General features: G+C 41.8%; 1 protein-coding gene across 2 annotated transcripts in view; it reads right to left on the bottom strand.

The window, feature by feature from the left end:
- wdr27 (WD repeat domain 27) overlaps window positions 1-24,489 on the bottom strand; it is a 170,628-nt gene that overhangs the window by 73,473 nt on the left and 72,666 nt on the right. For both annotated transcript variants that reach the window (XR_006762576.1, XM_014180055.2), the window contains exon 23: window positions 6,539-6,641. Coding sequence is in view for 1 of the 2 variants with exons in the window: in XM_014180055.2 (XP_014035530.2) it covers window positions 6,539-6,641 (103 nt within the window). In the remaining variant the exon portion in view is untranslated. The remainder of the gene's footprint in view (window positions 1-6,538; window positions 6,642-24,489) is intronic.

Genomic DNA, 24,489 nt, shown 5'->3' with positions numbered 1-24,489 from the left:
GCTCGAGTTGAGTGTGCTTGACCCTCTCACCTACTTGACTAATTATAATTGGTGGAAGCAATCCATCACATTTTAGTACATTGTCCTAACCAGCTAACGCGTTCATGTCTTTCACTAACAATTCCTTTATACAAATTAAATCTCTTACTGAATCTGGTCCACACATGGCAAGAAGCTATGTTGAGCCAACTCTTTAAAATACTAAAGTGAACAGTCATCTTCAAGGAATTGGACTCACCAGGCCACCAAAATAGCTACTACATGCATTCATATATTTTATCTGTACACCAAAACACGATAGCTGTGTTCAAATTCTTTGTAGAACAAGAAAGTGCTTGACTTAAAAGTTAAAAGTTATAGGCCTATACCCAAGGGTTCAATGTTCTATTCAGTGCTCTAGCTTTAAAGATAAATGTTTGAAGGTTAAACGTATCATTGGTTTGGTGATCTACTCTAGTGGTCTACTCTAGTGGTCTACTGAAGTGGTCTACTGAAGTGGTCTACTGAAGTGGTCTACTGAAGTGGTCTACTCTAGTGGTCTACTCTAGTGGTCTACTGAAGTGATCTACTCTAGTGGTCTACTGAAGTGGTCTACTGAAGTGGTCTACTCTAGTGGTCTACTGAAGTGATCTACTCTAGTGGTCTACTGAAGTGGTCTACTGAAGTGATCTACTCTAGTGATCTACTCTAGTGGTCTACTGAAGTGATCTACTCTAGTGGTCTACTGAAGTGGTCTACTGAAGTGTTCTACTCTAGTGGTCTACTCTAGTGGTCTACTGAAGTGATCTACTCTAGTGGTCTACTGAAGTGGTCTACTGAAGTGGTCTACTGAAGTGGTTTACTGAAGTGATCTACTCTAGTGGTTTACTGAAGTAATCTACTCTAGTGATCTACTCTAGTGATCTACTCTAGTGGTCTACTGAAGTGATCTACTCTAGTGGTTTACTGAAGTAATCTACTCTAGTGATCTACTCTAGTGATCTACTCTAGTGGTCTACTGAAGTGATCTACTCTAGGGGTCTACTGAAGTGGTCTAGTCTAGTGGTCTACTCTAGTGATCTACTGAAGTGATCTACTCTAGTGGTCTACTGAAGTGATCTACTCTAGTGGTCTACTGAAGTGATCTACTCTAGTGATCTACTCTAGTGGTTTATTCAGTTCAATGTTCAATCAACTGTGATGTTTTACTGTTTAGTGGCCCTGAAGCCAATTGAACAGAACTTCCCAGCAACTCTGTGTCGCAACACAACTGTGCTAGTGGACACCCATGGAATAGAAGTTCCACTGACTGTTGTCTTGGTTGGGAGGGATGAATTGTTGTGATGGATATACTCATCAGTTCTGGAGCAAGGCACTTAAACTCCCACACAAACTGCTCCAGGGGCACTGTAGTATGGCAGCCTCCTGCTCCAACCTGTATGTGTATGCATATGTGTGTCTTTCGTAAGCGTTGGGATAAAGTGGAAGTTACATTTTCATTGGACCTTGTGTACAATTGGATGGATAAACTGATCTTGATCTATTCAGTGTTCTAATGGACTGTTTAGTGGCCTAGTGAAGGTAAACAGAACTCTGTATCAACTGTATCAACACAATAACGACACTGGACAATTATGGACGAAGTTAAAAGTTCCACTGACTAATCTTCAGAAGAATGAATTCTTGTGACATCGGTAGTGTACTATTTCAAAATGATGTTCCAGTGTTCTGTTTCACTGTTCAGTGGCCTGTTTAGAAGGTTAACATAACTCCCCAGCTCAACACGATGACTTCATGTAAGAAGTTCCACTGACTGTTGTCTTGGTAGGGAGGGATGAATTGTTTAGACAGTTCTGGCGCTGGTTTGGCACCAGTCATGGAGTGGATCAACCCTGACAGAAAAACCACATAATTTCACGTTGAAAATCACATAATTTCACATGAAATTTCACATGTTAAATCATGTGAAAACATGTGTTTTAGGAACACTTTACACGTGATCAAGTTTTTACATGTTCCAGCCATTATTACACCACGAAGCAGCCTCCACTGGTGAGAACATGTAAAGCAAAATGTGATAACGTGAAAACATATGTTTTAGGTACACTTCTCTCGTGATCACATGTTTTTACATGTTATCACATTTTGCTTTACATGTTCTCACCAGTGGAGACTGCTGAGGGGAGGACGGCTCATAATAATGGCTGGAACGGAGAGATTGGAATGGCATCAAACACATGGAAACCATGGAAACCATGTGTTTGATACCATTCCGCCCATTCTGTTCCAGCCATTATCACAAGCCCGTCCCCCACAATTAAGATGCCACCAACCTCCTGTGGTTGTCACCTGTTAACACATTAACTTCACATAAGATCACATATGATCACGTGATCACATAAAAACATGTGTTTTTGGAACACTTCACATGTATTCACGTGAAATGCATGTGTTTTTTCCGTAAGGGAACACTAAACACAAAGCAGCTGCTCAATAAAAGACCAGAGATGAGATTTACTCAGAAGTCCAGAGGAAAGACAGACACGATTGGAAGAAAAAAAAACTGTGAAGAAAGAGGGTAGAGAGAGCAAATAAAATGTGACAATGAACGTGGATTTGTGACCTCTACACATCGTTCAGGAATGAGCCCCTTTCGCTTTGCCATGTGGTAAAAATCTGAGGTGAGTGTGTGTATTTTGGCCTTTGAAGATCCAATTCCATGACAGTCTTTGTTTCTCACATTCCCCGTCATGAATTGGAAAGCATTGGATTGGGGTAAGCACTGGCTTTGGGTTTCCACCATTTTTAAATCCATGACGGGGAGAAGGGTGGAGAATTGGTACACAGACAATGTTTTGTACAGCAAGAAGAGGGAAGACCTATTCTGTAGCAGGTTTAAAAGGTGTCAGTCATGGAAATAACAGAATAGTATGTCCTGTGTATGTGCCATGTTTACCATGTACCATGTTTTAATCATATATTGTACAACTACATACACCTAAACCACCAGCAGTACGTTTTGTTGTTTCATAGGCAGGCAACTAAGGCTACACCCCAACTGGCGGACCGTGATTTTAACTTGTTTCCTGAGCAAAAATAAAACAGGGTATTATTATTATTATATATTTCTTTGGACATAAAATACTGAAAAAAAAACACCAGCAAATCTGCTTCAAGGATTTTTAATTTTGGAAATCTGTTCCAAAGTAATCCCATGCATAATAGAGAGATATGTGATCGTATACAAATGTAAGCAAGGTTTGAAATGATTATGTTTTAGTCAAATATTATATCTGTAGTCAATAAATTATTGTAGTCAACAAATTATTAGTAATCATGCTCTGGCCCCCCGACCATCCGCTCAAGACAAAATATGCACTACAGTGCATCAACCTTTTCACCTGAGCGCTATTGTTACAGTAGTTGAGTGTGCCCCTGTCCATAATCTTATGCATTCTGCAGTTACTGCAGCCCAGATGGCGCACAAGGCTTGTCGATAAAGTAAAGTCGGAGCTTTAGAAGTTACCCATAATAGCGTTATAACTCAATTTGAGCCTATAACTCGAACTGGATGCCAGCGTATAAATTATACACCCAGAACAGAAAGCATTCTTCTGCAAATCCATCTCTATCAGGAGATAAAAGGAAAAGAAGGTATTGTACTGCAGTAAATCTGGACTGCTCTGTCTAGATGCCCTCTCACACACACATGCATGCACGCACAAACACGCGCAAACAAATTAACGACAAACACACATACACTGGAATGAACTGTCTGGAAATCACATGCAAGCACAAGCATACACACATGCAGGGCCGGTTCCAGGCATAAGCAACATAAGCGACCGCCTAGAGCCCCACAGCTGCTAGGGGGCCCCACCCATTCTTTGACAATAATATAAAATTGGGGAACTCTGGATCTCAACTGTAGTTGCCATATTGAGATTTGGATTTGCATCAGCACTTTTTCTCTTTTTATGCCAGTCACTGACAGAGACTCAAATAGCCTATGTCAGTGTTAATTTTGGCAGCTATTTTAGTTTTAGTCTTAAAATAACTTTTAGTCTTAGTAAAATGTTTGTAATTTCATCGATAGTTAGTTTTAATTATTATCAGTTGACTAAAACTGGACTATTTTAGTCAGAGTTGTGGGTTCAATTCCCACAGGTGACCAGTATTAAAATGTATGCACTTACTAACTGTAAATCGCTCTGGATTAGAGATTCTGCTGAGTCTGCTAATTGATTATAATCTCACAGTCATAACTGTCAAGGGAGTAAATAACAGTGGTTTCCTTGAAAAGGAGAGCATTTGAGTCTTACAAAAATGCCAGAAGTCTTACTGTACTCCTAGTATTCAACAAATAGCAACAACAAGCAACCACAACTCGCATTTGTGGACTACACTGCGAGTGCGTCAACACAGACTAATGAATAACAGCACACATGGGAAAATAGAGCTTCTGTCGTGATCAAAGAAAACATTGCCTACATGAAAGTAAGCGAGAGAGTAAACATTGTTTCTAGTTGAGGTTAGTTACAAGTCAAGTCACAACTGCCAATGAGAGGATTACCTGAAATATTCTGCATGTATGATGGCTTATGATTGGACAAAACAGATGAAAAGGAGCTTCATGTCAAATTAAATGCCCATTAGTCTCACATGGAATTCTTGTCTCGTCCCATTTTTATCAACTAAAATGAAAAGTAATTTGTAATAGTTTGCGTATTTTCCCAGGGCATCTCTTCTAGCTATCGTCATAGTTTTATTCAGGAATAAGTCGTTGATGAGTACTTTTCCTCATAGTTATTGTTGATGAAATTAGCACTGCCATTCCATGTCAGCTAAATGTTCTTAGATTGGTAAATGAGTCTAGTCAGCTGTCTAAACTTGTAGTAATCATGGTTGAATTACCAACTGGGCACACAGAGCACGCAGGGATTTTGTTAGTCACTCTCACTCAGATGTCATAATAACATGGTATAAGTCATGGCAAAATGTGTAGAATTGCAGGAAATGAACTGTAAAACTGCAAATGTTTCTCTTTGCCCCATGACAAAATTTGTAAAATTACTGCAAACTTGCTTTAAAACTGCAACATTTTCTCTAAGTCCCGTGGCAAAATGTGTAGAATTGCAGGAAATTGACTCTACAATTATATTTTTTCTTTCTGCCGTCAAGAGGGGGGCCACTAAAATGTTTTGCCCATGAGGTCGGGGGGCCCCTAACAAAATTTAGCTATGGACCCCAAAAGGCTAGAGTCGGCCCTGCACACATGCACACACGCATGCATTAATTTACTAGTGATGCGCTTGCCATGACAAGCATTCCTCTTGCTTCCTATTCTCTGTGGGACTGTCTTGGAAAAAGCATTTCCATGAACTTTCTGATGAGTCATGTCATTCCATTGTCAGATTAACATCAAACAACTCTAGGTGAATGTACTAAAGACATAAAACAGGTCATTGGCCGTATTTAAAGTGATTCTCCGGTACTTTTGTATACGTTATAGCCAGTAGTGAAAGTAGTGCTCATGAGCTGGAAATTGCGTACTACGTCACCTATGTGCAGATATTTGCACCACGTCATTGCTCTCTCTCGCTCTGCTGATGTGTGTACATCTTGTTACTTGTCACTCAAATGGTGAGGGGCTGAAGATCATTGGCTAGAACTCAAATTGCTAGGGGGCTGGCCCACATGGGAGGAAATGTAGGGAAAATGGCACAGCACAGCTTCCAGAAAAACAGTTGCTTTCAAACTGGCTAATTGAGGTAAAACAGTAATTCTGCTCATAGATTATGCATGTATGAACTACACATTGACACATCCAGCCCAAAGCGGGAAGTTTCAAAAGTTCCGGAGCATGTCTTTAATGTTGTGTAAAATGGTAGTGGTTCCTATTCTCTGTGGGACACGGGAAAATTATTTACATAAAATAAATGACTATGTATCATGTGTCACTGTAACATAAAACAAATGCACCTACTGTACACTGTAATATGAAATACAGAATTGTACTTGCCACCTTGCTCCCTTTAAGTTACTGTCAAATTCATGGCAAACCCTTTACAGTGCATGACTTACTACAGCTATTACAACGTACGGTGATGGCCTGTGACACCATACAGTACAGACTCCAGTTAAAGGTATTTAAGATGTATTACAGCGTATTAGAGCGCTTTATGCAGACCAGGGCTGGTGGCCATTGACACCACATCATAGATGCTTTCCATGACATTTCCTGATGTGTCGTGTGTCACTTTAACATTAAACAACTCTAGGTGAAGATATTTCAGACTTATTATAGCTATTGAAGGTATTTTAGATGGCGTCAAAAACGATTAGTGCAGGGGAGAGGACGAAGCCTGTGAAATCCAGTAACATGAACTTCTGACTCTCCACCTGTATTTCATCCCCTACCTTTTAACTTCCATACCAGGTCACGTTTTTCCATAGTAAGGAGGAAGATGAGGAAGGGGGGGAGTGGAGGAAGAAGAGAGAAGAGGAGGAGGAGGAGGAGAATAGGGAGGAGGACAAGTAGGAAGGAACCACCACTCACACAGTTGTCTTCAGAGCCAGAAGCAATGAATCGTCCACAGGGTGAAAAGGCTGCGGTGCAGGGATGACAGCGATTCAAGTGGTTCTCATACCGCCGCACACACCTATGGAGAGAAAACAGAGTGGGAGATTTAAAGAATGCCAATGAAAACTACTATTGCTGCTCTATTTGAAAGGGCAAATCAGTAGTGACATTTCATGATTCTGCTTAGATTTATTTAGGCGTGTTGTATTTCAGTTATTATGGATCCCCATTAATCTTCCTGGGCTCCAGCAAAAATTAAGGCAGTAACATATAATACAATTTTGAAACATTAAAATACATTTTACAACAGATTTCACAATACATTTGCAAATGATGGCCTCAGTACTGGTATCCACAGTCATTCATATTGGGTGGTTGTGTTTGTGTGTGTGTGTGTGTGGTCACCCAGGATGCCAAATATTTCTACTAGTTGCAAAAATGCCTAGTTCAGAACACACACACACACAAACATACTGATTTACGAGAATGTAAAATGTCAAACATCTCACCATTGAGATCTCATAGAGAAGCAGTATCAAATATCAAATTTATTCTGCTACCCTTAGGGACTAGGAACTAGCCTAGTGTAGCAGCAAAGTGCCACTGCACCCCAGAGCAAGCTCATTTCAGCACAAAACAAAACAGGGTTCCCAGGTGTCAACATGGGAGTGGTGCCCAATGAGTTACAGTACCAAATAAAATCCAAGTTTATTGGTCGTGTACACAGATTTATAGATGTTATCGCTGGTGCAGTGAAATTATTGTGTTTCTAGCTCCATCAGTGCAGTAATACCTAGCAATAAAAATTGAATAAAAAACTATACACACATAATCCAGAAATGTTTTGAAATATCAGAACGAGCGATGTCAGAGACTGTAAAATATAAACATACACTGAGTACACCAAACATTAGGAACACATTGCCCTCAGAACACCCTCAATTCATTGGGGCATCGACTCCACAAGGTGTCGAAAGGGTTCCAGAGAGATGATGGCCCATGTTGACTACAGTATGTATAATACTGTATTATAGTCAAGGGACATCCTATATACAGTGCATTTGGAAATGATTCAGGCCCCTTCCCTTTTTGCACATTTAGTTACGTTAGAGCCTTTTTCTAATATGGATTCAATAAAAAATTATCATCATCAATCTAGACACAATAACCCATAATGACAATGCGAAAACAAGTTTTAAGATATGTTTGCAAAGAAAACCAGAAAAAACGTATTTACGTAAGTATTAAGATAGAGACTCGAAATTGAGATCAGGTGCATCCTCTTTCCATTGATCATCATTGAGATGTTTCTACAACATGATTGGAGTCCACCTGTACTAAATGTAATTGATTGGACATGATTTGGAAAGGCACACACCTGTCTATATCAGGTCCCACAGTTGACAGTGAATGTCAGAGCAAAAATCAAGCCATGAGGTCGAAGGAGTTGTCCGTAGAGCTCTGAGACAGGATTGTGTCGAAGCACAGATCTGGGGAAGGGTCCCAAAAACATTCTGTAGCATTGAAGAACACAGTGGCCTCCATCATTCTTAAATGGAAGAAGTCTGGACCCACCAAGACTCTTCTTAGAGCTGGCCACCCGGTCAAACTGAGCAATCAGGGGAGAAGGGCCTTGGTCAGGGAGGTGACCAAGAACCTGATGGTCAATCTGACAGAGCTCTAGAGTTCCTCTGTGGAGATGGGAGAACCTTTCAGAAGGACAACCATCTCTGCAGCACTCCACCAATCAGGCCTGTATGGTAGAATGGCCTGAAGGAAGCCACTCCTCAGTAAAAGGCACATGATAGCCCACTTGGAGTTTGCCAAAAGGCACCTAAAAGGCATCTCAGACCATGAGAAACAAGATTCTCTGGTCTGATGAAACCAAGATTGAACTCTTTGGCCTGAATGCCAAGCGTCACGTCTGGAGGAAACCTGGCACCATCCCTATGGTGAAGCATGGTGGTGGCAGCATCATGCTGTGGGGAAGTTTTTGAGAGTTTGAGAGGATCTGCAGAGAAGAATGGGAGAAACTACCCAAATACAGGTGTGTCAAGCTTGTAGCGTCATACCCAAGAAGACTTGATGCTGTAATCGCTGCTTCAACAAAGTACTGAGTAAAGGGTCTGAATACTTATGTAAATGTAATATGTTTTTATTTTTAATATATTTGCAAAACTCTCTAAAAACCTGTTTTTGCTTTGTCATTATGGGGTATTGTGTGTAGATTGATGAGAAAAAAACAACAATTTTTACAAGGCTGTAATGGAGCAAAAAGTGGAAAAAGTTAAGAGGCCTGAATGCTTTCCGAATGTACTGTAACTACTGCCTTACACACCTTCCTACACATATACACTGAGTATACAAAACATTAGGAACGCCTAACTAATATTATGTTGCACCGCGCCCCCTTTTGTCCTCAGAACAGCCTTTATTCATCGGGGCATGGAATCTACAAGGTGTGGAAAGTGTTCCACATGGATGCTGGCCCATGTTGACTCCAATGCTTCCTACAGCTGTGCCAAGTTGGCTGGATGTCCATTGGGTGGTGGACCATTCTTGATACACATGGTAAATTGTTGAGCGTGAAAAACCCAGCAGGGTTGCAGTTCTTGACACACTCACTACCATACCCCGTTCAATGGCACTTCAATATTTTCCCTCTGAATGGCACACATACACAATCTATGTGTCAGTTGTCTCAAGGCTTAAAAATCCTTCTTTAACCTGCCTCCTCCCCTTAATTTTCAATGATTGAAGTGGATTTAACAGGTGACATCAATAAGGGATCATAGCTTTCACCTGGATTCACCAGGTCTGCCGTCCAAACATTTAAAAGACACACCCTCGTCCACTTACACTCACCTTATGCCCTTGGGGGAATCCCCATCGCCATCTTGGAGGGCAGGCCAAATGATTAGCCAAGCAAGAGAAGTTTGCAACGTAAGCCCCTCAGCCCTCGTTTTTAAATCGGCTTTGTGAGTGTACAATTATGTTCACTCCGGGGGCCTGAAACTCCCCATAATTCAATTTGTGACGATTGTACATCCACTAAGAAAAGTCAGTGAAAACTTAAAAACAACATCAATGGACAAGTCAACATACAAGTGTAAGTAAAAACGAATGCAAATAAGTTAGAAATGGGGCTACTATTGCACATGACGGCACCACAAACACGTCTCGTAAAAAGTAAATATGTTTTTGTTTGGTTGTCTTTTGGAAATTGCAGAAATAAAAGCATTTCCTTCTTCAGAACTTCCAGCTAGGCAGGCTAACGTTAGTTAGCTAAATAATTTGCTAGCTATCATAAAGTAGGTGCATATTAATAATGAGATACTTTATATAAGTAGACATGTATAATTGACTGTAGCGCATATAAAGCACCCACAAGCTACCGGTGGCTGAAAACACAATAATCGCGGGATGAATTCGATGAATTTCCGGTGTTGGATGTTGTGTGTGTGTGTCCTGGACTTGTGTGTGTGTGTGTGTCCTGGACTTTCACATTATAATCTCATCAGACCAAAAACTAGGTAAAACCTAATGACTGGTGTCCTCATAGGGGCCCATAACAGATGTGGGTGAACACCTTATTTTACATTGTGTAAACCACTAATAGGTGAATGTCAATGTTAACGGGAATGTTAATATACAGATAGACAGACATACAGAGACAGGTAGACAAATGAACAGACAGTGAGCCAGACAGACAGGCTGACAGACACTAGCAAGCTCTGCCGCCGTAGTGAAACTTTGTTGCCAAAACAAAATAAGATGGCATTACAAAGGTCATGAACCCCCCAGCTTTCAATTCCAGCCAAACAAGTGGCAGAATGGTAGATTTTTCCACGTTGCCGGCTCGGAGATTCAAACCATTGGGCTATACTCGGCCTTGTCTCAGGGTAGTAAGTTGGTGGTCTGTTGATATCCATCTGGTGGTGTGGGGCTGTGCTTTGGCAAAGTGGGTAGGGTTATATCCTTCCTGGTTGGCCCTGTCCGGGGGTATTGTCGGGCAGGGCTACAGCGTCCCCCTGACCCGTCTCAGTCTCCAGTATCTATTCTGCAATAGTCTATGTGCCAGGGGGCTAGGGTCAGTCTGTCCTATCTGGTGTAATTCTCCTGTCTAATCTGGTGTCCTGTGTGATCTTAAGTATGCTCCCTCTAATTCTCCAATCTCTCTCTCGCTTTCTCTCTCTCCCCTTCTCAGAGGACCTGAGCAATTGGACCATGCCTCAGGACTACCTGGCCTGATGAACTTTAGCTGTCCCCATCCCCAGTCCACCTGGTCGTGCTGCTGATCCAGTTTCTGCTGTTCTGCCTGCAGCTATGGAACCCTGACCTGTTCACCAGACATGCTACCTTGTCATGCTGCTTCTCCAGTTTCAACTGTTCAGCCTGCGGCTATGGAACCCTGACCTGTTTACTGGATGTGCTACCTTATCCCAGACCTGCTGTTTTGAGTCTCTCTCGCGCTCTCTCTCGCTGAATGCACGGCAATGAAAAGCCAACTGACATTTACTCCTGAGGTGCTGACCTGTTGCACCCTCTATAACCACTGTGTTTATTATTTGGCCCTGCTGGGGCGGTAGGGTAGCCTAGTGGTTAGAGTGTTGGGCTAATAACCGAAAGGTTGCAAGTTCAAATTCCCGGGCTGACAAGGTAAGAATCTGTCGTTCTGCCCCTGAACAAGGCAGTTAACCTACTGTTCCTAGGCCGTCATTGTTCTTAACTGACTTGCCTCGTTAAATAAAGGTGAAAAATAAAAATCTATGAATGTTTGAACATCTTAAAGAACAATCTGGTCTTAATGGCCATGTACTCTTATAATCTCTACCACGAACAGCCAGAAGAGGACTGGCCACCCCTCAGAGCTTGGTTCCTCTCTAGGTTTCTTCCTAGGTTCCTGCCTTTCTAGGGAGTTTTTCCCAGCCACAGTGCTTCTACATCTGCATTGCTTGCTGTTTTAGGCTGGGTTTCTGTATAAGCACTTTGTGACATCTGCTGATGTAAAAAGTGCCTTATAATTACATTTGATTGATAACAGACAGACTACCTAATTCTTTTTTGCCACACTGTGACTGAGCAGTAAGAGGAGGAGGAGGGAAAGGAGAAGGAAGGAGGAGGGGAGAGAGAAAGGAGAAGGAAGAAGAGGAGGAGGAGGAGGGAAAGGAGAAGGGAGGAGGGGGAGAGAGAAAGGAGAAGGAAGAAGAGGAGGAGGAGGGGAGAGAGAAAGGAGAAGGAAGAAGAGGAGGGAAAGGAGAAGGAAGGAGGAGGGGCGAGAGAAAGGAGAAGGAAGAAGAGGAGGAGGGAAAGGAGAAGGAAGGAGGAGGAGGAGGGAAAGGAGTAGGGAGGAGAAAGAAGGAGGAGGAGGGAAAGGAGGAGGAGGAGGGAAAGGAGAAGGAAGGAGGAGGAGGGAAAGGAGAAGGAAGGAGGGAAAGGGGAAGGAGGAGGGGGGAAAGGAGAAGGAAGGAGGAGGGAAAGGAGAAGGAAGGAGGGAAAGGAGAAGGAGGCAGAGGGAAAGGAGAAGGAAGGAGGAGGAGGGAAAGGAGAAGGAGGCGGAGGGAAAGGAGAAGGAGGCAGAGGGAAAGGAGAAGGAGGCAGAGGGAAAGGAGAAGGAAGGAGGAGGAGGGAAAGGAGAAGGAAGAGTGTGTGCGGATAATATTTTGACTGAGCAGTGACAGCACAGAGAGGAGGAGGTAGAGGAGGAGGAAGAGGAGGAAACTGAGTTTGGTCCAACACACTTTCCCATCCCAGCGTTCTCTGAGTGATGACAATGCATCGAGTGAGTGAGTGAGTGAGTGAGTACAATAACCCAGACAGGGATAGGAAGGTCTGTTCCCCTTGGATCCGAGCCGACAACGTTACTAAATCCACCTTGGTCCTCTGAGTCGCTCGTCAATGTAATCAACAAGCTAATCATAGAAATCATCTGGCTACTAAATGGCTAATGCTAGATTCCACTTCAATCACTGTCTCCTCAAAGACTAGGTGAATAATAGCATAGTCATTTTCCCATAAGAGGTTTTTGTAGCCACCATAATTGAATTCGCAGACCACTGTAAAGATAAAATATGTAAAAAGTAAGTACATTTTTTGCTTTATTTTATTATTACTTTCCTTTCTTGAAACTAGATGATGTCATCCCTGTAAGAGACAGTCAAGTAATGCAACCACCTTTTAACAAGGAAGTAGTTGGGGCAAAATTTGTTTTATTCTCTATTCATCCTTTTTTTTTATTTATTTACAGCGTATAATGCTAGATTACAGTATGGATTTAACAGTGGGGGTTTCCAGCAGGTTTGGAGTTGAAGATATTTCTGAACTAAGCAGAAACAGACTGCTAGATATTCACTTTCATCTCAGAAACAGGGAGCATGCTGATGTGATGTTCAGGGCATGTATTCCCAAAGCATCTCAGAATAGGAGTGCTAATCTAGGATCAGTTTAGTATTTCAATCAAAATGCATAATAAGGCAGACCCACCTGATCCTAGATCAGCACTGCTACTCTGAGAGGCTTTTGACTACAGGCACAGAATCTTAGAACACTGGTTACCCAGCACATATTGATGGGGAATGGGGTATTTGCTGCGTCTGGGCTGTTGTCTCATTGTTTGGAAATGCGCTGGAGGCCACAACTGCACACACTATGACGTGTGTAGGGATAACAGATTGCTGAGTAATAATAAACGCTGGTCAGTCCAGTGGTTTACATGGCTTATAAAGCCAGTTTCTCCCAACTGAGGCAACTATTCACATAGGAGAAGCCACAATACAGAAACGTTGAAGTTTCAGTGGTAGTTGCGGTGCCAGTGGGAGAAAGAGTGTGTGTGTGTGTTTCCTGGTAGATCTACACAAGTTAAATTTAAACAACATGCAGGGAATATTACCCTTGGTGCTTAACCTAGCCTGAAAAGCTTAATCAGAGTCCCAAATGGCACCCTATTCACTATCTAGGGCACTACTCTGGTCAGAAGTGCCATTTGGGACGCAGAGGCATCTATTAACGTAAAGGTCACAATAAAAAGGAACGGTAATTAAAATGCTCTCATCCTGTGTGTGAGAACCAAACACCTTGGGTGTGTGTGTTCGTGTGTCTGTCAGTCTGTGTGGGTTTGTGTGTGTTTGCGCGCGTGCATATATTTGTGCATGCATGTGTTTATCCTTCCCAAACCGACCGCCTGCTTCTTTACTGCCTGCCTTCTTTTTATTAGTATTTTTTTTTTTTATTCCCCTTAATGTTCCTACTTCTTCTGCCAGGCAACATTACTAAGAACTTAGTACTTAGGATACTTGGATTCAGCAAAGCTCACTTTCAGACCTGGGCTCAAATACTATTTGAAATCTCTTAAAATAAGTTCAGCATTCAGCTTCAACCTTCCTGGAGTACAGTACAACAGTGGGCAGGGTTTGCACTTTTGGAAAAAATATATACTGGTTCCATTGAAACACACAAGCTCAATCAAGCCCAGCTGAAGTATTTGAAATGATTTCAAATAGTATTTGAACCCAGCAATGTTAATATTGTGCCTTTTGTTCATTTTCTCTTCACAATCCAGGTTGGGCCTGCCTGGTTCTTGTTAGAATTAAAGATTACGACAACTAAGATAAACAACTATATTTTAAAAATCCCTCCTATTTCAATCAGTGGACCAGAACCAAACAACAGATTGCCTGGTGCAACAGACTGCCTGGTGGGTGGGTGGGTGCGTGTGTGCCTGGCCGCCCTGCAGTGCATTCTGGACCCTGTGTCATCAACCCTGGGAGCGCTAGGAAGATGTTTGCAAACATTTCATTTTTGGTAAAAACAATATAACATATTTAGAGAAGAGCAGAACCAACTAAATGAATAACAGAGTTGTGTAACAATAGGAGCTGATTTCCTGGACACAGATTAAGCCTAGTCCTGGAATGAAACTATGCTCAATGGAGAATCTCCATTGAACTAGGTTTTTGAGTCCAGACTAGACTTAATCTGTGTCCAAGAAACTGTCTCTAGCTGGACTCCTACCAGTGGAGCCTAGCTCTCCTATGACTCCTGTTCATACTATATTAGAAGAATAACAGTGGGATGCTGGCTAATGGGTGACGGAGTTTGCTGAAGTTGGCTAGCAAGTGACAAGAGCATTATCCATCATGCATAGCAACCATTTTGTTTAGAATGGATGACCAGTCATTTTCCATAGACGGTAGCAGTTAATTGCGTTGGGCCAGTAACTGAAAGGTCACTGTTTCCAATCCCAGAGCCGGCTAGGTGAAAAATCTGTCAATGAGCCCTTGAGCAAGGCACTTAACCGTAATTGTGCCTGTAAATCGCTTGTGGTAAAAGCATCTGCTAAATGACTAAAATGTAAATGTATGTGTTGACGTCATTGACCCATTGAGTCAGTCCCCCCGCAAAGCCCGAGGTTGATGTCTGCGTCCACGTGGAAATCTATTTAGCATAATACAAAAATCCCCATAAAAATCAAGGTATCTGTTTTTTTTTGTTGCATCACAATCCACCGCATCTGCCTATGTCGTGACAGAGCTAGAGCGGTGTTTGTCAGACCATAAGGCATCCCGAAAATCGGTCTTCTCACAAAATCGTCTGTAGCATCCAAACAGTTTGGGATGCACACTAATATGAACCTCTGTGGAAAGGTGAGACTCTCACGAACATGTCGTTTTTGCTCTAGGACGCCCACAGGCCTCAGAAGACTTGTCTGAAGGTCCCCCGGTACCAATTGAACAAATGTATGGAGATATATATGGAGACTATTTAATGCCAAAAATAAGGTGTTGAATATATGTATACCTTTTTTTTTTTACAAATGTTTCCTGATCTTTCTTATATCTCTCAGACATAGGACTAACACTTGAGAACAAACTTCCTTTTGAATTATTAGGGTACTATCTGTTGTTCTATGTTGTGAATCTGTTATTCAATATGTTGTATGGGCTAATAATTTTCAGCAAATATTTTTGATATATATTTATTTTGTACTTCAAAAAAATTCAAAATCAAAGTAGCACAATTATCCTTGGTATAACCTTCTTAAAACAATTCCATATAGCTTAGTAGAACCCCCCCCCCAGGGCTTAAGACTCTTCTGGGTCATAAAGCAAACAGTATCCCCTTAGGTCTTCAACAGCAAATACGTAAAATGTTTAAGCATATGTTGCAGCGATGAAAATATTTTTTTTCTGAATATTGACAAAAAAATATGATCTTAAGGGGGTTAGCAATCAGCGACGGAGTTGACATGTCACTGACGGAGCTGACAACAGATACTCAAAACAGACATCATTTTGTGATACAAAATACAAGTTCAATTCAAACATGTATAAAATATGATTCATGAGTCATTTGAAAATCCCTCATAAAAAACAACCATTCAATCAGCTCTTTCAGCATCTGACGGAATTGAGTTGATGTTTGACCCCAAAAATATTTTTCGTCTTCATTCAAGTGGTATGCAGTAGCAATTTAGCTTTTCCTCAGTTGCTTTATGACACTAAAACCTAATTAAATGTAACATATTTGAACCAAAATTCCTATTCTATCAGGCAGATGGAGTTGACAGTTTGTTTGTGACCATGGTGATTCCAATTATTTGTTTAAATCTATCAAAAGTAGAGAACTTTATAGACCATGAGTGGTCTTGTTGCACTACATGTAATGAGGACATGAAGAAGGGGTACTTCTGGAATAGCTGACCATGCTCATTCCCGATTCATTTAGGATTTTAGACCAATCTGACAGAGTACATGTAATGTCCAGACACATCTTTTAGAACTCACAGTTTTGAGAGAAATATTCTTTAAAGTCAAAGAGGGCTATTGCAAAAAAATACACTGAAAACAAATATAAGCGCAACATGTAAAGTGTTGGTCCCATGTTTCATGAGCTGAAATAAAAGTCCACAGAAACATTCCATACACACAAAAAGCTTATTTCTCCAAAAATGTGCGTACAATTTGTTTTGCATCCCTGTTAAGTGAGCATTTCTCCATCCACCTGACAGGTGTGGCATATCAAGAAACTGATTGAACAGCATGATCATTACACAGTTGCACCTTGTGCTGGGGACAATAAAAGGCCACTTTAAAATGTGTAGTTTTGTCACACAACACAATGCCACAGATATCTCAAGTTTTGAGGGAGCATGCAATTGGAATGCTGAATGTAGGAATGTCCACCAGAGCTGTTGTCAGGTAATGTAATGTTCATTTCTCTACAATAAGCCACCTCCAACGTGGTTTTAGAGAATTTGTCCAACCGGTCTCACAACTGCAGACCATGTGCATGGCGTAGTTTGGGCGAATGGTTTGCTGATGTCAACATTGTGAACAGTCCCCCATGGTGGCGGTGGGGTTATAGTATAGGCAGACATAAGCTACGGACAACAAACAGAATTGCATTTTATCGATGGCAATTTGAATGCACAGAGATACCGTGATGAGATCCTGAGGCCCATTATCGTGTCATTCATCCGCCACCATCACTTCATGTTTCTGCATGATAATGCACGGCCCCATTTCGCAAGGATCTGTACACAATTCCTGGAAGCTGGAAAATATCCCAGTTCTTCCATGTCCTGCATACTCACCAGGCATGTCACCTATTGAGCACGTTTGGGATGCTCTGGATCGACGTGTATGACAGCGTTTTCCAGTTCCCGCCATTATCCAGCAACTTCGCACAGCCATTGAAGAGGAGTGGGACAGCATTCCACAGGCCACAATCAACAGCCTGATCAACTCTGTGCGAAGGAGATATGTAGTGCTGATGTGTACTGACTGGTTTTCATTAGTACACAGCATTGAACGAGATCTTCAGTTTCTTGACAATTTCTAGCACGGAATAGCCTTTATTTCTCAGAACAAGAATAGACTGACGAGTTTCAGAAGAAAGTCCTTTGTTTCTGGCCATTTTGAGCCTGTAATCGAACCCACAAATGCTGATGCTCCAGATACTGAACTAGTCTAAAGAAGGTCAGTTTTATTGCTTCTTTAATTAACACAACAGTTTTCAGCTGTGCTAACATAATTGCAAAAGGATTTTCTAATGATCAATTAGCCTTTTAAAATGATAAACTTGGATTAGCTAACACAATGTGCCATTGGAACATAGGAGTGATGGTTGCTGATAATGGGCTTCTGTACGCCTATCTAGATATTCCATTAAAAAACAGCCGTTTCCAGCTACAATAGTCATTTACAACATTAACAATGTCTACACTGTATTTCTGATCAATTTGATGTTATTTTAATGGACAACATGTGCTTTTCTTTCAAAAACAAGGACCCCAAACTTTTGAACGGTAGTGTACATATTTTCCCCTTGTGAAATACCTGTAAATGTAAATGTTAAGCTCAAATAATGCTACGCCTGTGACACACACACACACACACACACACACACACACACACACACACACACACACACACACACACACACACACCCTCCTCTACTGAGCCACAATACTCACTTCTGGTTTGTGACCCATTAGGGAGCAGTTTAAAGAGTTGGATGAGGTTGGGACATTACAGGTCACTTGTAACGAGGCCAATGTCTATATAGAACAAATCCTTAGCAAATAGACCAAGGCTTCGTCCCAAATGGCACCCTTTCCCCTATTCACCCTTATGGAAAAACTACATGAATTTCATATGTGAACACAAAACACATTTTCATATAATCACACCATTTTATGTGAAGTTAATGTGGTAACAGTTGACATGTAAAGCAACACTTGATTACATGAAACTACATGTAGTGTTCCAACTCATGTGAGTTGTGAAATTAGGTGATTTTTCTGAAAGGGCAGTACACTACTGTTGACCAGGGCCCATATGGATCTGGCCAAAAGTAGTGCACTATATAGGAGATAGGATGCCATTTGGGACATATCCATTGCCTTGCTATGGCCATGTGTTGACATCACGTACCTGAAAGGATTTGGTACCAAAACCCAAAGAGCTCGGAAAAGCTTACATTTTTTTCTCAAGCTTCATTAAAAATAAAGTGACATCATCTCAGTGAAAAGAAAGAGAAAAGTGAAAATAAAATATTTTGGCCATCAGACAGATGGAAGTATATTTGCTTGCGTTTTGTCCCAAATGGTGCAAAGGTGCCTATAGTGCATTACTTCTGACCAGATCCTTATTGCTCCCTTTGGCCCTGGTCAAAAGTAGTGCACTATATAGGGAGTAGGGTGTTATTTGGGACACAATCCCTGAGACAATGGAAAATAACTCAGTTTGGTTATAAATATAATATTAGAGTGCTCAGGGAAATATCCACTAATAACTAATGAACTGACACAGGCCAATGTTATGACCAGCTGCCTGTCACATGTGTGCACCTGCATTATTAAATAGGCTGACATCATCAATATGAGATATTCCTTGGAGGCTTCTACATTGACCTTTAATCCTAGGGTTAGGGGCAGAGGTAAATAAAATATCCTGACCTGTTTCAATAAACCATCTGTCAGGTGATAGGTTGTGAGTACAGGAAGACATCTTGACAGGAACCAGACTTTTGAAGAACAAACGCAAACCTGATACGTATCTTCAGGAAGAAGAAGAAGAAGACAAGTGAAATGGAGTGGAGGAGGGAGACAAAGATATGTCTGTGTCGCTGAACAATGATCATGATGAGTAGGGTGCAAGGGTGTGTAGCCTCTATAATATAGTATCAAGGCCACACCACATAAGAAAAAGGTCAAGTTATCCTTAACTTGTCCAACCACTTCTACCAAGTAAATGTAAACTATGTTTGGCTTTGCTGAGACGCAGTGTTCCGCCAGCATATTGTTATATTGAGCAATGAGCAATAATATCTTCAAGGAGGATTGAGACCGAAGGAAATGATAAGAGAGATGAATGAAGCCCTCACATATATTTCAATATCACATCCACCTTGTGGTTTCCTCTAAGAGACAATCACACACACACACAGAGAGAGAGAGAGAGAGACAGGATTGGGCCACTATATGACAGGCCGTAGAACAAGACCCTGACCAGAACATGACCTGAGCTTACCTGGTGCAATGGAACCAATAGAATAGTCCCAAAAGTGCAAACCCCACCCACCTGGCACTCCAGGCAGACAAAACCAAACGGTAAGGGTATTAAAAAATATTTCAAATAGTGTTTGAACCCAGGGCTGGATGGAACACATGCAATGGAAGCAGTCTCACTCAGCTCAGACACAAAATAATGACACACAGAATGTGTTCAAATTCCAAAGCAAAGTGGAGTTCGACATCAATTGGCATTGATAGCCACATAGGATAAGCTTGCTCAGAGCCAATGCCTCTAGTCTAGACCTAACCCTCAATAACCTGCATACATGGAAAACAAAATGTACAAAAACGTAGTTGAAATTCATTTGTCAAGGAGATACCATACTATAATCAACTTTGGAATTATACATTTTTGAAAGTATTTTGTATGTTTATTAGTTAGAGAGAGACAGAGGAGAAAGGAAGGCGAGAGAGTGCTGAAAAAGCTGTGGGTCAAATTTGAACCCATGCTGGCAGCGGTACATCGTACATGTGCTCCAGAAGAAGCGGCTTAAACAGCTAGACCACGACAGGCCACAACTTCTTTGGAATGTTTACATTTGAAATATTAGACATTTAATTAAATTATAATGTATGTGTATTTGAATAGACAGAAATGGGACCTATATCCCAAACATGGGGTGTTCTACAAATGTTATTGTGAACATTCAAATCCTGCTGAGAAGGATTTAGTGTTGAAGAACGAAAGTCCTTTCATAAGAGAGAATGGAATCCTTATTGAGAGAAGCAATTTATCAATCACAAAGTGCTTTATACTAACCCGGCCAAGATCCCAAAGAGCAAGCAGGGGCAAAGTGGCAAGGAACAACTCCCTAGAAGGAAGAAACCTTGAAAGGAACCAGAATCATAGGGGAGGCCTATCCTCCTCTGGCTGTACTGGGTAGAATTACTTTTCAATACATTTCAAAACAACTATAAACATAACATTTATTTGAAAAAACAAGTAGTTGAATATTGGAATGTATTTGGAAATACACTTGGAAAGTATTTCAAAATACTCAAAAACACTGACGCAAATACACTCCCATGTACTGAACCCAGTTATTCCAAAATAGTATTTTAAATAATACAATTTGGTCAACTATTTGCTTTTTACAAATTACCATTCAAATACTCAAAGACAGTGCATTCAGAAAGTGCTCACACCCCTTGACTTTTTCCACATTCTGTTACGTTACAGTCTAATTCTAAAATTGATTAAACAGGTTTTTTCCCCTCATCAATCCACACACAATACCCCATAATGACAAAGCAAAAACAGACGTACATTTTTTTACCCCCAAAATTAAAAAACGAACTAAATTATCACATTTACGTAATTAAACAGACCCTTTACTCAGTACTTTGTTGAAGTACATTTGGCAGCGATTACAGCATCGAGTCTTCTTGGGTATGACGCTACAAGCTTGGCACACCTGTATATGGGGAGTTTCTCCCTTTCTTATCTGCAGATCCTCTCAAGCTCTGTCAGGTTGGATGGGGAGCGTCGCTGCACAGCTATTTTCAGGTCTCTCCAGAGATGCTCGATCAGGTACAAGTCCGGGCTCTGGCTGGGCCACTCAAGGACATTGATAGGGATAAGTCTAAGTCACTCTGTCACGTCCTGACCATAGTAAGAGGTTATTTTCTATGGTAGAGACGGTCAGGGCGTGACAAAATTTGGGGCGGGGGGGCACACGGGGAGATTGGCAGAGTCAGGTTGGAGACCTGAGCCAACTCCCCGTGCTTACTGTGGGGGGCGAGTGATCGAGCAAGCACCATGTTATGCTGAGATACGCACTGTGTCGCCAGTGCACAGCTACAGCCTGGTGCGCTCGGTGCAGCCCGGAGCCTCCAGGGGCGGCCTGCAGCCCGGAGCCTCCAGGGGCGGCCTGCAGCCCGGAGCCTCCAGGGGCGGCCTGCAGCCCGGAGCCTCCAGGGGCGGCCTGCAGCCCGGAACCTCCAGTGGCGGCCTGCAGCCCGGAACCTCCAGCGATGATCTACAGTCCGGTTCTTTCGACGACGATCCACGGTCAGGTGGTAATAAAGCAGAAGGATCAGTGGGTGGAGCGGGGATTATGCCCCGAACCGGAGCCGCCTCCTCTGCTGGAGGTTAAGGTTATGGGGACTGCATTTGAGCCGTCATAGATAGGAGTTACCCACTCAACCCTCCCTTTTGTTTTTGTTTATGTTTTGTTTGGTAGCATTCGGAGTCTGCACCTTTGGGGGGGTACTGTCACGTCCTGACCATAGTAAGAAGTTATTTTCTATGGTAGAGATGGTCAGGGCGTGACAGGGGGTGTTTTTCTAAGTTCTAGTTTTTCTATTTCTATGTTGTTGTTTTTTGGGTTGATCTCCAATTGGAGGCAACTGGTCCTCGTTGTCTCTAATTGGAGATCATATTTAAATAGGGGTTTTTCTTCCTGGGTTTTTGTGGGTTATTATATTTTGAGTAGTGTTTGTTTCTCTCTGTGTCACGGTTTGTTGTTTGGTCATTTTCAGTTATTTGTGTATTGCAAAGTTTCACGGATTTAATAAAATGTGGAACTACAACCACGCTGCACTTTGGTCCCCTCTCTACGACAGCCGTGACACACTCCTGCGTTTTCTTGGCTGTGTGCTTAGGGTCGTTGTCCTGTTGGAAGGTGTACCTTTGCCCCAGTCTGAGGTCCTGAGCACTCTGGAGCAGGTTTTCATCAAGGATCTCTCTGTACTTTGCTCCGTTCATCTTTCCCTCGACCCTGACTAGTCCTCCAGTAACTACAGCTGAAAAAATTCCCATGATGTTGCAACCACCATGCTTCACCATAGGGATGGTGCCAGGTTTCCTCCAGATGTGACGCTTGGCATTCAGGCCAAAGAGTTCAATCTTGGTTTCATCAGACCAGAGAATCTTGTTTCTCATGGTCTGAGAGTCTTTAGGTTCCTTTTGGCAAACTCCAAGCAGGCTGTCATGTGCCTTATACTGAAGAGTGGCTTCCGTCTGGCCACTCTACCATAAAGGCCTGATTGGTGGAGTGCTGCAGAGATGGTTGTCCTTCTGGAAGGTTCTCCCATCTCCACAGAGGAACCTTGAAGCTCTGTCAGAGTGACCATCAGGTTCTTGGTCACCTTCCTGAATAAGGCCCTTCTCCCCCGACTGCTCAGTTTGGCTGGGAGGCCAGCTCTAGGAAGAGTCTTGGTGGTTCCAAACTTCTTCCATTTAAGAATGATGGAGGCCATTGTGTTTATTTTTTGGTACCCTTCCCCAGATCTGTGCCTCGAGTCAATCGTGTCTCGGAGCTCTACGGACAATTCCTTCGACCTCATGGACTGAATTTTGCGCTGACATGCTCTGTCAACTGTGGGACCTTATAGAGACAGGTGTGTGCCTTTCCAAATCATGTCCAATCAATTGAATTTACCACAGGTGGACTCCAATCAAGTTGTAGAAACATCTCTATGATGATCAATGGAAACAGGATGCACCTGATCTCTATGTTGAGTCTCAGAGCAAAGGGTCTGAATATTTTTGTAAATAATGTATTACTATTTTTATTTATTTGCAAACATTTCTAAAAACCTGTTTTCGCTTTGTCATTATGGGTATTGTGTGTAGATTGATGAGGAACATTTTGTATTTAATACATTTTTGAATAAGGCTGTAACGTATCAAAATGTGGAAAAAGTCAAGGGGTCTGAATACTATCCGAATGAAAATACTCAAATGCACAAAAAAAGTATTTACAGTGCCTTCAGAAAGTATTCACACCCCTTTACTTTTTCCAAATTGTTCTGATCAAATATAGATTTTTTTGTCATTGGCCTACATGTCAAAGTAGAATTAAGTTTTTTGACATAATTACAAATTAATTAAAAATGAAAAGCAGAAATGTCGAGTAAATAAATTCAACCCCTTTGTTATGGCAAGCCTAAATAAGTTCAGGAGTAAAAATGTGCTTAACAAGTCACATAATAAGTTGCAAGGACCCACTCGGTGTGAAATAGTGTTTAATGTGATTTTTTAATGAGTACCTCATCTCTGTACTCCACACTTAGAATGATCTGTAAGGTCCCTCAGTCGAGCAATGAAATTCAAACACAGATTCAACCACAAAGACCAGAGAGGTTTTCTAATGCCTCGCAAAGAATGGTACCTATTGGTCGATGGGGAAAAAAATTTAAGCAGATATTGAATATCCCTTTGAGCATAGAGTAGTTATTAATTACACTTTGGATGGTGTATCAATTCACCTAGTCCCTACAAAGACACAGGTGTCCTTCCTAACTCAGTTGCCGGAGAGGAAGGAAACCGCTCAGGGATATCACCATGATGCCAATGGTGACTTTAAAACAGTTACAGAGTTTAATGGCTGTGATAGGAGAAAACATTGTAGTTACTCCACTGGCTTCCGTCTGACCACTCTACCATAAAGGCCGTAATGGTGGAGTGTTGCAGAGATGGTTAACAGAGTGAAAAGGAACCCTGTACAGAATAAAAATATTCCAAAAAATGCTACAAGGAACTAAAGTAATACTGCAAAAAATGTGGCAAGGCAATCCATTTTTTTGTCCTGAATACAAAGTGTTATGTCTGGGTGAAATCCAATGCAACCCATTACTGAGTATCACTCTCCATATTTTCAAGCATAGCGCTGCCTGCATCATGTTATGAGTATGCTTGTAATCGTTAACAGGGCCTAAAATTAACACCCGCCACCTGCCAAACGCGGATCGATTTTGGCATTGGCGGGAAAGAATGTCTAATTCACCAGCCACGTTGGCGCGTGGTAACACTCCGGGCTCTAAGGTGTGAGCATTTAATAAAGGTAGTCAAGTATGGGAGCAAGTGCGAGTTGTGATTTATAGCTAAATAAATACTCCAGTAGCTGTT

Source organism: Salmo salar, chromosome ssa28 (genome assembly GCF_905237065.1).
Source record: "Salmo salar chromosome ssa28, Ssal_v3.1, whole genome shotgun sequence".
NCBI lineage: Eukaryota > Metazoa > Chordata > Actinopteri > Salmoniformes > Salmonidae > Salmo > Salmo salar.
The sequence above is the reverse complement of the archived record's forward strand: the minus strand, read 5'-3'. Positions and strand labels throughout refer to the sequence as shown.